A 13208-nucleotide genomic window follows, 5' to 3' on the forward strand; every position below is an offset into this window, starting at 1 on the left:
TCCTTCCCTCAGTTCTTCCTCCATCCAGTGTTTTCCCTGTTGCCTTCACTCGCCAGCATGTTTCCTGGTTAGCAAGCTGTGTCTTTACTCTAGTATAGATTAATAATTTGAAATTCTTGACATGCTCATTTTCCCTTAATGTTTTGTGCTCTTTAGCGGACACTCATCACTTCTGTATTTCCTCAGCCCAACCTCCCTCCATTTTCTATTTCACAATTAGCTAGGAGTGGTTGCAACTTTAAATTGGAGTACCTGGAAAAATGCATGTTCCTAGGTTGATGCCGCTTGTATCTGTCTTCAGTGAGGCACCCACTTTTTTCTAAATACAGAAATATCAGTTTTCAACATGTTTTTTTGAAAACCAAGGTGTAACTAATTGTAAGTCTCTATAGAACTTCATTTTTCCACACACCATTCGGTAGTGATGAGGTATGAGATGCACTTGAGACAATTAGAAGTAGATCTACTGATGTGCTTCAATGGTTTGTTAATAGAAAGAGAACATAGCGTCAAGTGCTTTATGCAGTGTAGCTAATTTTTGTTCCTAATTACATTCTTAGATTGCAAAATACGAAACCGTGAAGAGGGTGTTCACCTGCCACTGAACAGAGAGGGTAAACCAAGGGGAGATGCAGTGATTGAGTTTGAGTCTGAAGATGATTTGCAGAAGGCTATGGAAAAGCATAAGAAATACATGGGCCAGCGGTACATCGAAGGTTGGTATGTTCTTTCTGAGTGATTTTGCTGTTTGCTGCAAATTTTCCCACTGATCCTTAATCAATGATTGGTAGTTTTGGTGTGGGTCTTTTAACCCTTTTCCATTTTCTTTTGTCCAACTCTTGCACAATTATGTAACTTTATTGTATTGAAAGCGAGTTTGCTATTAAGAGAGCAGTCTGTCTTAAAACTGCTCTGTGTGGCTCCCAATCGTTTGCTGGAAGGGAAGCCTCCACAGTGCAATCGATTCGAAGCTTGTCCAAGAAGTGCTTCAGTTGTCCTATTGATTGAAATGTTGTTTTCAAGTAGGGTTTTTAGAGTCTCTGTAGTGGGAGAAAGGGAGGGCTGTAGGAGAAGGTGTGCAAGTGAAAAACCAAGATGATCCCCTTACAGGGTCAATACTCTGGCCTTGTCAAAAAGGTATGGCAACCCCTCTGTCTGAGGTGAAAGGTCTACCAGAGAGGAATCCAGTGCCAGTCCTACCCCTTAGGTGGCGTGGCAGTTGGCAGCATCCCAATTTATGTCACCTCCTCATGTGCAAACTTGTAGCTGTGAAGTACCAAGGTGCATCACCCGTGCCTGTGACCCAAAATGCTGGTAGTGTTCTCTTCTTATTGCAGAAATGTAATGAAACTCAAACTGAACACCCATAAGGAGATGATCCATTAGCACCCAACACGGAGACTTGTGATCACTTTGAAAGAAATTCCTTTGAGAGAGCTGGTTTCAGTCCAACTTATGCGAGCACCAGGCTACCAGAGCAACGGAAGGAGAAGAAGAAAGACTGGAATTGGAGCACCTACGTAGTAGTCTGCGGAGCTGTGTCCGCACACCAGCCCCAGGACGCCTGCGGTGCTGTCCAGGGCAGGGCCCGTAGACCGCTTGGGACTTCGACCAGAGCAGAGGCTGCTCAAGCACACTGTGCTTGCCTCATGTTGAATCCCTCCTCAGTTACCTGACATGGACATGGACACCGGGCAGCCATTCCAGCAACACAGCGGCCCTGCGTGGAGAAACAGGGGTGTGGCTTAACTCGCCATTTGTGATTCTGTAATGCTGATCTCTCTCGAGCGGGGATACAGGACCAGATTGGCCTGGGACAGCAGACCAACCAGAAGATGGGGGATGAGGTTAAAAGAAACCCCAGGAAGCAGAAGGTTGTGGGTTGTTTGGGTGCGGTCAGATGAGGTGGCAGATAGAGGCCAGCTGGTGGGAAGGACGGCAGAGTGGATTGTGAAGGTGATTTTTCGAGCAGGTGAGGTATTGGTTATTGAGTGTAATTGGTGCTGCGTTGAGTGTGCATGAGAGGGTGCCAAATGTGTTAGGAGAGGAAGTGTAGGGAGCAAATGTGAAGTGACATGTGAAAGGGGTGTTTGAGTAGAAAGGTGTGTGGAGTAGTAGCTGTAGTGTGGAGGACAGAGTAGTAGAGTGGAGCAGTGAATAGTAACATTAATGGGTGGAGTCTAGGCTTGGGAGTGGAAGATATTGGAGGGACAGAGGACAATGACACAGAGTAGGAGTGAAGGAGGGTGCAGTTGGAAGGAAGAGAATGGTGAGGAGAATACTATAAAGTGCGAGGGGAAGTAGTGCAAGTTCTCAATAGAAAGGAGTCCAAATCGGGCAGTGTAGTGTCTGTAAGGCACAATCCAATATCCCCATTAGACCGCTAATATCTGGATAGTGTAGGGACAGTCTAGGGAGTCTCTGAGGAAGTTTAGATAAAGTGCTTGGCTTCTAGGTCTTCATGCCTTGACGCTTAACCCCGGGATTAGACACACCTGGATTGGTGGTGCTTTTAGGTTAGAGAAAGGGGACGTCCTATGTCCCTGGAAATTCTAATAGAAACCCTTGAACTGACTTTCTTCAGCCGTTTGTGACATTCTCCAAGGCCAGTTCTTGCCGCTTTGGGAAAATCCTGCACTTGCTGCTCACCACAACCAGCACGCAGGAGGGGCTGCTCCATATGAATGCCACCGACCCGATGTGCACTACCCTCACACCTCCATATGTGAAGTCTGAATGGGGCTGGCAAGAAGGGTGGTGTGGGCAGGTGTGTATGGGGTTGTGGGAATGGTGGCAGGAGGAGGGTATATTGGGGGGGTCATGTGGTGGTGGGAAATGCAAGATGAGATGGGAACAATGCTTGGGTGGGGCAGGCATAGAAGGGTGTAGTGCACTTAGTATGGTGCTTACAGGTGGTCGAGCAGGGGAGAAAAACAAACTGCATGTAGGGAAGCAGCATTAAATAGTAATGCCGACTGCCTTTGAAGAGTGTTCGTCTGCTGGCCGTCTACATTTTAAGGTGGCGTGTAACTGGCGGCATGATGCCATTAAACCCTGTTCTTGAGTGTGATGTGTTCATAGTTTGCGCTGAAATACCAGTTGTAAGAAAATTCAATAATAAGCAGCACTTTGTCAAAGGATGAGAGCTGAATTTAAAAAAGTGAATACGTTACTGCTTAAATATTGCCTATATTGTTAATGTTAAAGGATATTTGTACCGTGCACTATCACCACAGTAGTGGCCCCCTGGCGTATCGCAGGAGAGGATTAACTGAAATATTATATCAGTCACTGCAAGAACCCAGCGCATCCATTTAAAGAATTTTGTAGTGACAACAAATATGAATTTTTGAAACTGGTCATCAGTTGAATGTTATCAGTCGAATTATTGCTGCTGAATGAATGATTAACATTGCACAACGCTTTGACAAAATGTGGAATAAAAGTGGTGTCATTTCCAATTGTCATAAAAAATGATTGCAGTTGATCTTTCTCCTGAATTTTCTCCATTTAAAAAAACCTGGCAATGCAGTTCTAAGCTGACAAATATTTTGAGAGATATATATATATATATATATATATATATATATATATATATATATATATATATATATATATATATGAGAGAGAAAAAGTTCGAAAAAGGATGTTGTGTGACGTGTACTCTCCCCGTGGTCCTTCACGCGTCGTAGTCCCTCAGATTGTTTTTTCCTGCCATCGTGGTTGGTCGCGCTATGCAGAGTGCGTAGCTTTTGTACTTTAAATGAATAACTTTATTGTAAAACAGCTTGCATCTTTTCAGTTAATTGGTCATTTCACTGTGTCGCTCTCTGCTCCTTTGTAAAGTTCTGTTAATTCAATCTTCCTTAAATGTGAAGTTCCATTCAATTCAGAATTCAACATGGAATGATTTTTGGTTCATTTTGGCATTCAGTAATTTTTATTTAATTTTAAAGTTCCCTTCACTTTGGGATTCAACACGTGTAGAGTTCTGCTTAATGTTTTTTTTACTTCAGTTTGGTATTAATAGGTTTTTCTTTAGCTTAAAGTTCAGATTCATTCAGCCCGCTGTTCAATATTTGTTTGTTTCACTTTCATTGAAATGCCCAGTACTGTGACACTTTTGAAAATGTTCTTTTCAAGATAAGCGACCACTCTGATGCATCGTATTCTGTAACAATGGCAAAGTTTAATAATTCACGCACCGGGTTTCGCATCAGGTAGAAACTCACCGGTCTCTGCAATAGTTCTTCCAGCAGCGCGTAGCGCACAAACCCCTGCTTCTGTTGTCAGGGGTCCAACTCCTGCCCTTATGCACACCTGTGTCGGCTCATTGACACAGGGGAACGAGCACTCTCTGCTGCTCCTCCTCTCTGTTGCTTTTCCCTTCCTCCTCTTATACACATGCAGCCCTCTTAAGAGGTTGCAGGTTTATTTTCTCAATTAGTTTTACCATGATTAAAGGGATATACCTGGCCTTCACAACACATTGCAGGCATCTTCTTCGTCCCAGTCCCAAAGTGGGGAAATGGTATAGTGTTCATTACTCTGTTGCCTCTTCCTCGTCTCAGTACTGTCAAGTGTCACAAGAGGGGACATGAAGGGAGCTGACTTATCCCATAACTCATAAAGGTCGGGTTAGGGTTAGGTTGGTAGTCAATGGGGAAAGGGGGATACCATATCTCGCCTGAGGGCACCCCACTCCCAATCCTCAAGGACCCTCTACCCAGGTGATACTCCCTCGCTTCTCCGCCCCCAGGGTCAGGATTCAAAGCGATGGCCTTTCCCTGGCCGCCTGCATAGAGGATCCAAGGGGAGTAGGAGTGAGAATACCATCCGGTTTCTCATAGGACACACCTCAAATGTGTCTACAGAACACTCAGCAGACGATCAGTCTACTTTTTCAATTGGGCTTCTCTATCCCGTCTCATACCCAGCCAAGTAAAACAATTTCTATGGGTTGTGAGGCAGGCATGGTAGAGACACAGACTCAAAAGTAACAGTTTGAAAACCTTTATTATAAAACTTTGTAGGGTTGGTGTAATGCCTAGTTGGCCCTAACTCTAATGGAGATGTTTCCTCAACTGATGCTTTTACAGGCCGTTGACACCCGTAAGTCCAAAGTCTGTGTGCAAACCTATGCTTGCCCTCACTCTTAAAACAAAAGTGATGTAAGGTCTTATTAAAGAAATATGGTGACGTCCGGTTTAGTTCTGCCAGTTTAACAACAGTTCAACACAAAAAGAGGCGCCCTTGGGATCTTCCAGGTAGTGCTCTTGTAGCAGGACCATACCGTTCACTTCACAATGTCTCTGGGTCTCTTGGAGTTCCCTTCCCCAAGCCTAGGCCCCTCTTGCCTCAAAAGGTTCACTTAAAAGTTCACAAACACAAAACACCTTGGCCCTCATTACGACCCTGGCGGAAATCAAAAAACGATGGCGGAAATGCAATACCGCCATCGAATAGCGCTCGGTGCGATCATGACCCGTCACCGTAAAGTACGATGCCATCAGCGACACCGTAGTGAACGCCAACGCTAACTGCACCAAGTACGCGCACGCGCGCCATGCCAAACCGTAATTACCACCATGGCGCAACGGTACGCGAATTCTGACCCTAGCGGACATGCACCTAACGCCATCAAGCACGGCGGAAAGTACCATTCCGCCATGGTGAGAAGTACGGCATCGCGAACCAACCGTAAACGGCCCTACTGAGTGCCTGTACACCGCTCCCAGGCCACATTGTACAACTCCCCGTAGGTGCAATGAAGTCACACAATGCAACCAGTGAAATGTACAAGTCATCCATGCCTGCCAACGAACAAATGAATCTCAAGAGGGGCCAATGGGAGCTGCAGGGCACAGATGGCACGAATACAGAAGCTATACAAATGGACATGACCTCAGTCTCCCTCCAAGAAACGCACGCAAACACAGGCACCTGTGACCAGCCATATTCTGATAATCACATCATTCCACCAATCCACCTGGCTGACCGGCATCTGTTACACAAAAGCCAATCCCCCGCCCCTGAGCATGACGACATTAAAACAGTCATATTGGCAGCCCTTATCCCTGACCTCACTGGGCTTCGTAGGCAAACGCGCCCAGTACAGTACCACGCAACTATACTCCGAAGCTGGAACCCTATGCAGATCTCCTCACAATACATCGCTCCACAAATAGGAATATGCCACATCACTTGCAAAGAAGAACGCTACACGGTTCATATCAGAATAGAAATTTAATGCACAACAAATTCACCAAGCCCATACAGCCATTAGGCCATGAACTCCAAAATATATTTCATCATTGTGGGCTGCATCCGCAATAAATGACCAGCTACTTCTTGTGTGACGCCCTGTTCCCTCATGGTACACAGGGGCTACATTCTCGTACGAAAAGGCGACATGGAAGCGCCTAGAACCGCAGGGCCGTCCCATTAGGGAGGCACTAGTCCAGCTGAAAGGCCGAAATGTTGCTCCTAGCCACTAGTACTGCGTAAGGGCATGTGGCCCATTGGCGATCGTCCCATAAGATCGTAATGGTGCTCCACTGATTAACACGAAGCAGCAGGTGTCGGGAGTAAAATCCATCTGCAGGAGTGGCATACAGATGGCAGTGGCAAAAGGGGAGGAGATACCTGTCACCCAAATGAAATGAAAAAGAATAGTATGGGCATCAGAACTTCATTTGAATTACTCACTTCAATGATCACACCAAATCCACAGCCATATGCATGCTAGCCCACTCCAAAGGATCATCACCACCCAAAAACCACTTGCAAATCATAACTATCTATATCGAGGTGAAAACACTATTACAAACGAGTGTTTTTGTGCATGCGTCTGTTAAAACAGAATCCATCAGATGGGATTAGTAACGTGCATAGACACAAGTGTCTGAAGGCGCGTCGAGACAGGGAGGGTTCAACAAGGGCAGATAGTCGATGGTCCCACTATGGCAGCCCTGCATCACATAGCGCAGGGGAGGTGGATAGATTCCAAGAAGCCCTGTACATGGCAAACTCTGTATTAAATCATCTGTCCATGCATCCATACATCATTCCCTCATCCCGTAATGAAAACGCCTGTTTTCATACTCACATAACATGTTAAATTTCCATTGAGTCTGTGCGTTATGCAGCCTGCAAAATCCACTGTGCTCCAGCCCGTAATTCCAGTGTTGTGAAGTAACATGTATTTGGGAACGTCCGGCCTTATCGCCCACTTCGCTATTGCGCATCCCATACTATTCATATCAATCATTGCATTCTCGCCATGGCCCCTGTCCCAAGGACATTGAACAATAGAACGTTATATTTGCAGTCAGACCTGTGGGCATCTCCTCGCCGCTAGCTGAAAACCGAAAGCGCCGTCCTTCGAATTCCTCATTTGCAACATCACGTCGAAAAGGCATCTGTGGCCGCTTGAAATCACAAATTAATCCATCTAGTGCGGCTGTGTGTGAAAATGGCAACTGGCTTCACTCACAAATGGGACGCCCCGCCCGTCGGTGAACCTCGGTACAGTGTTGCATGAGGGTCCACCGTTACTCGAGTACTACGTTCCACTGACCCTTCACAAGTCTGTTCGCGACTGCAAAGATAGTATGTGAAACAATGGGACCATAGCAGAATGAACATATCAACCAATATTACACTGCCATCGGGTACAAATACATGATTGTAATAGCAAGATGCCATTCGTCGAATTGCAGCGTTGTGTGCGGGACGTGCTCGCCCAAAGGGGATTGCAGCTTGCACAGGTGGAATGAATCACCACAGGTGGAGGCTATACAGCCTGAAAACACATAAATTGCACACCCAACCCCCTCCCACAACCACACCCACTCCGAAATGCTACCGGCAGGACTAGCGATGTTGGCCCTGGGGGACCTGATAGCACTGCAAGTACTCCAACTTCAAGAAGAAGACGAACACCAACTACTACAACAACCGGCCGCACGGAGGAGACGCAGGAGGAGGAGGAGGGCAAGGCAGGGCCAGCAAGGGCCGCCAGCACAGCCACTATCACCACGCAGGCAGCCCGCAATCCCACGCCTCCGAGCACATCCGTTCGACCTCACTGATGAGCAGATCCACACCCTCTACCGTTTGGACCGGGACACCATAACCGCCATTGTGGACATGACACAGGCTGACCTTGTCAGCATGATAGATAGCCCAACCGCCATCCCACCCCTACTGAAGGTGGTGTCTGTACTCCACTTCCTGGCCACAGGCACCTACCAGCACACAGTCGGACAGTTGCATGGCATTTCACAGCCACTGTTCTCACGGACACTATTGCAAGTGCTCGATGCCCTCCTGAGGCACGCAGACGACTACATCTCTCTACCACGCTCGGAGCAGGAAATTACGAACGCAAAAGTGGGATTCCATGCACTTGGCGGCATACCGGGTTGCATTGGTGCCATCGACTGCACCCATGTGGAATTGGTCGTCCCACATGCCATGGAGGCCCAGTACCGCAACCGAAAACAATTTCATTCTCTGAATGTACAAATGGTGTGTGACTCCAACAGGATCATTACACATTGTTGTGCCCGATTCCCTGGATCAACCCATGATTCTATGGTCTTGAGGAACTCTACAATACCACGCTACATGGAGCGACACGCAGGGAACAGATCCTGGCTACTCGGTGAGTCTCATTTCAAGCATGATAATGTGGGGTATGTGATGCGGCAATGACCTGGCAGGAAGGGGGGGGGGGGTGCGTACGTAGCAATGTCATTCCACAAACATCCTTTATTGTCCACATACAGGTGATGCCGGGTATCCACTGAAGAGATGGCTCCTTACACCACTCCGGAACCCACGGGACCAGCATGAGGAGGACTACAACCATGCCCACTCACGTACCCGTGTAGTCATAGAACAGGCATTCGGCCTACTGAAGACTCGTTTCCGCTGCCTCAGCAGGTCTGGCGGGGCACTCCTGTACCGCCATGAGAAGGTTGCAAAGATGGTCATGGCATGTGTCATGCTACACAACATGTGCGTACGTAGAAATGTGCCCATGCCCCCTGACGCAGAACTGCAAGCACCTGAAGATGGTCATGATGAGGGTGGGGATGTGGCAGCACCTCAGGGAGTCTGCGAGGCACAGGAGGGCCGTGACATTCGTCAGCATATCATAGATGCATGCTTCTAGCACTCACGCCTGGTGGCTGATACATGGACACGGGACTTGCGGCACTGTGTGTGTCTGGAACATGCACAATATGGACTGTACGCCTATAATGGCCTCGTACACAAAGATCAATGTCCACACATCTCATTGGATGATCGTGCATTGTTTATGGCATATGTGATATCATGTTACACACCCCATCGACCCGCCACCCAAGTGAGCCCAACACACCCCCTCCACCCTCCTACCTCCCCCCCGAACACCAGTGTCCAAAGATGCTCATTGTCAGTGGGCAGTCGCTATTGCAAGCCCCCTCTCCGGGCACCCCTGCCTGTGGAGCGCAGGTTCCTCCCAGATCTACGTTGGGGGCTGCCCTGGACGGAACTTGCAACGGATGATGTCTCTGCCTGCTCACGTCCATGCATGTCCCTAAGGGTTTGTGAGAGCTCAGTGAGCACACGGCGCACAGCGGCAAGTTCAGCACATACGTCTTTGGACGTCGCATGCAGTTCCCCCCTCAGGCTCTCGGTGCTTCTCTCCATTTGTACTCTCAGGCTCTCGGTGCTTCTCTCCATTTCTACTCTCAGGCTCTCGGTGCTACTCTCCATTTGTGCCCTTAGTGTCTCTGTACTTCTCTCCATTTCTGCCCTAAGTGTCTCAGTTGATGTTTCTATGTCTGCCTTAGTGCCCCCACATTCATCGGCATGGTCCTTGAGGAGCGTGGCCAGTTGCTGCTGTTGCACGATCACCTGGTCGAGGGACTGTTGCCTCTGCTGGGCCATGGCTATTTGCGGTGGTGTCACAGAGGGGCTGGTCACCTCATGTTGCCTTGCCACAGGGCTTGTGGGGGATGGCCAGTCGTCGTCTTGTGGGTGCCCCTGCGTGGTATCCTCATGGTGTACGGGATGGAACAGACAGGGGGATTGAGACAGGTCATGGATGGATCTAACTTCGACATCCCCGTTTTCTGTGTCGGAGCATGCTGCCATTAATGCAGTGTCACCTATGGTGCTGCTGCCACCAGAAGCAGTGCCTACTGTGGCATCCATTGGGGGGACCTGTGGTGGTGCTGTTGTGGGCATGCTGGCTGCTGGGGTGCCTGTTGAAGTTCCCTCCTGTGTGCTGCCACTTGATTTGTGCTGCTGCCGTGTCTTGATGCGTGCAGCTGAGGTGGAGGGTCTTTGGCCGTTGGTCTTGGCCCTCTTTGCAGGTGTGCTGGTAGGGGTGTCCTGGAGCTCGTCGTTTGAATCGGACCCTGTGGTGGAGTAAAGGAGGGCGAGCGTTATAAATGGGTCTGTGGAAATTGGAATGGCAATGTATCACATGCATTGGGGTGGTACCTGATGGTGATTTGGGTTGGGGCCTTGGAGGTGGTTTCATTTTTGTGTGGATTGAGGGTGCAGTTGTTTTGCAGCCTGCAGTTAGGGTGTGCCTGCTGCACGTGTAGAGGGTGTTTTTAGGATTTTTAATTATTTATGTATTTAATGTGACTTTTAAAGTGTGCTATCAGGCCTATGTATGTGGACGTTCTCCTGGACATGTGTTACTGTTGCACTATGTGGACACGTGGTACTTCACATGATTGGACATTGTGGTTTTAGCATTGTTTTATTTGGGACACCTACCTGATTCTTCGGATGTCTGCACTCCTTTCTCCATCCCTCCGACTCCCTCTATACTCTCCATTCCAATGGTGGAGGCACAGATTTCTTCCCAGGGGGTCAACTTGATGGGTGATTCCGATCCTCCCCCGGTAGCTGTGGCAATGTTACGGTTGGCAGAAAGTATGCTACGGACGCGGATCCGCAGGTCGTCCCATCGCTTTCTGCATTGCTGTGGGTTGCGGGGTGCGGTCCCCACCGCACTTACCCGCTGTGCCACCAGGGCCCATATGGCCTTCTTGTTCGCAAGTGCCGTCCTGGTCATTTGCGTGGAGAAGACGACGGCAGCATTCTCCTGGAGGGTCTCTGTGAGCACGGTGAGTTCCTCACGGGAGAAGTGGACCTGCCGCTTGCGGTCGCACGCTTTCTTCGCTACTTTTCCCATTTTTCTTGGTTTCACTAGGGTGGATGACGGGTTGGAATGTGTCTCAGGGTAGTATTTTTAATGGTTGTGTGGAAATAGTGTTTTTATAGGTGTACGGCGTGATGTTTCCCGTTCCGGGACCATGTTTTTACTTCCGTTTCCGTATATTTCCGGTCACCGTACTTTCCGATTGCCGCTCATTGCGGTGACCGCTAAGATGGGTGGCGGAATTGCACCTAGGGCGCCGTACGGCAGCGGTGTGGGCCGTTTTGGGGTCATTTCCGCCATCGCGGACTTTGCACTTCCGCCATGGCGTGGTGCTCGTGCCCGATGGGTCGGAATGAGCCGCACTTTGCTCCGTCGTGCAATGGCGGAAACGCTATTTACGCTATGGCGGTCCGGTCGGTTGCTTTCCGCCAGGGTCGTAATGAGGGCCCTTGTCAGGATGTACCTCTCAAAGCCATTGTTTCTGGTGAGGTTGCAACAGCCTTTTTTTCACTTTGGAGGATTTCGTGCCCAGTCAGTGTAGCTCCCACCTATCCCACCTTCTATCAAGTGGCGCTGTACACCTTGGTATCAGAGACTTTTGACAACGCAGTGCTTTTGCTCCTCCCCATGCACGACCACTCCGATTCCTGGCCCACCCGTGCCTCTTGCACACTTTTCTGGCACCTTCTGCCTTGTCGTGCCTCTTGCATACTTCCTTTGCCTTGTCGTGCCTCTTGCAGACTTCCTTTGCCTTGTCTTGCCTCTCGCACACTTCCTTTGCCTTGCCGTGCTTCTCACACTTTGTTTGCTTTGTGCTTCTTGCACCGTTTCCACTTTTACCTATTTCTTTCGGGTTGCTGGAACCCTCGCTTTTCTTTCTGTCCTTCACAACTTACTGTTTCTGCTTTCACACCAGCCACCCGCACGCTACTGAGTTTCTCGCTCTTTCTCTCTCTCTCTCTCTCTCTCTCTCTCATGAAACAGTAGCGCGGCGCTGGCGGACAGTTTCCTTGTGATGTGTGTGTCAAGGGCAGGGTCTCATCAACTGCACCTCAGACATCCTTTGGACCTGCACACGTCCCAGGGGAACGAGCACTGGCCTGGATACGGCCAATGGGTCACAACTTTCCCCAATCCTGCTCCATGGAGACATGGCTCCCTCGCCACGCTGCAACCCCTCTGACACACCATGTCACCATCCATTTTCCTCTGGGCTCCTCTTTGCTGCTGCCTCCTGTTCCTTATCTTCCATGGTCCATCCAGCAACCCCAGCTCACTCATTTACTCTGGTAGACTCCACCTTTTATGCCTTAACTGAGGGTCAATTGGAGTCTGGTGTGTATGGTTAAGTGCCTGACCCTCCCTGACTCTATTAAGCGGACATGTTAGTGGTAGAATGTAGGCCTGTCCATTCATCTTCTTCTACACAGTACTTTTCACACTAACCTCTCTAACTCCAAGTTGCCTCTTCCTTTTCCCAGTACACGTTGGCAATGGAGAGGGGGAGATGTCCAAAACATGCTTTTTCAAATCCCGCAGTATCCCACAGTATAGAGCAAGTTGTCGGGTAACCGTGTGAAATTCCATGCGCCGTCTGGGAATGATGGCTTCCTGCATTTTCCTTGTGCCACACGCCCATTTGCGCATGCGTCCTATGAAAGAGTGGTTGGTGAAATAATGGTTGCAGGAAAGCGGTCTATGGGGCGATCTAATGGTTGATCACTGCAGTGGTGGACAAAAGAGGCCACTATTACAACAGATACTTGCTATCAGGGTGGGGAGCACATTTTCTCCAACAAACCGCATATGGGATGTGGACACAGGCATTGGCAAAGAAACAAATCAAACTTTTAGAAACTGTTAGCGATGTTAAAAGCTCTACAAGCTTTCAAACAACTACTACTGGGCAAAACAGTTCTCATACTGACAGACCGCTCCACAGCCATGTTCTGCATAAACAAGAAGGGAGGGACACACTCTCGAGGGCTGTCCAAACTAGCACAGAACACTTGGTAATTGGCTCTGAAACACATGT

General features: G+C 48.8%; 1 protein-coding gene across 2 annotated transcripts in view; it reads left to right on the plus strand.

Annotated features, from left to right (window-relative positions):
• Positions 1-13208, plus strand: part of GRSF1 (G-rich RNA sequence binding factor 1) — a 415554-nt gene that overhangs the window by 98463 nt on the left and 303883 nt on the right. The window contains exon 3 of one of the 2 annotated variants that reach the window (XM_069626280.1): positions 561-716. The exons of the other annotated variant lie outside the window; for it this stretch is intronic. Within the exon in view, the coding sequence (XP_069482381.1) occupies positions 561-716 (156 nt within the window). The remainder of the gene's footprint in view (positions 1-560; positions 717-13208) is intronic. 2 annotated transcript variants of the gene reach the window in all.

The sequence above is a fragment of the Ambystoma mexicanum genome, chromosome 6p (assembly GCF_040938575.1).
Source record: "Ambystoma mexicanum isolate Mex_15411 chromosome 6p, UKY_AmexF1_1, whole genome shotgun sequence".
Classification (NCBI taxonomy): Eukaryota; Metazoa; Chordata; class Amphibia; order Caudata; family Ambystomatidae; genus Ambystoma; species Ambystoma mexicanum.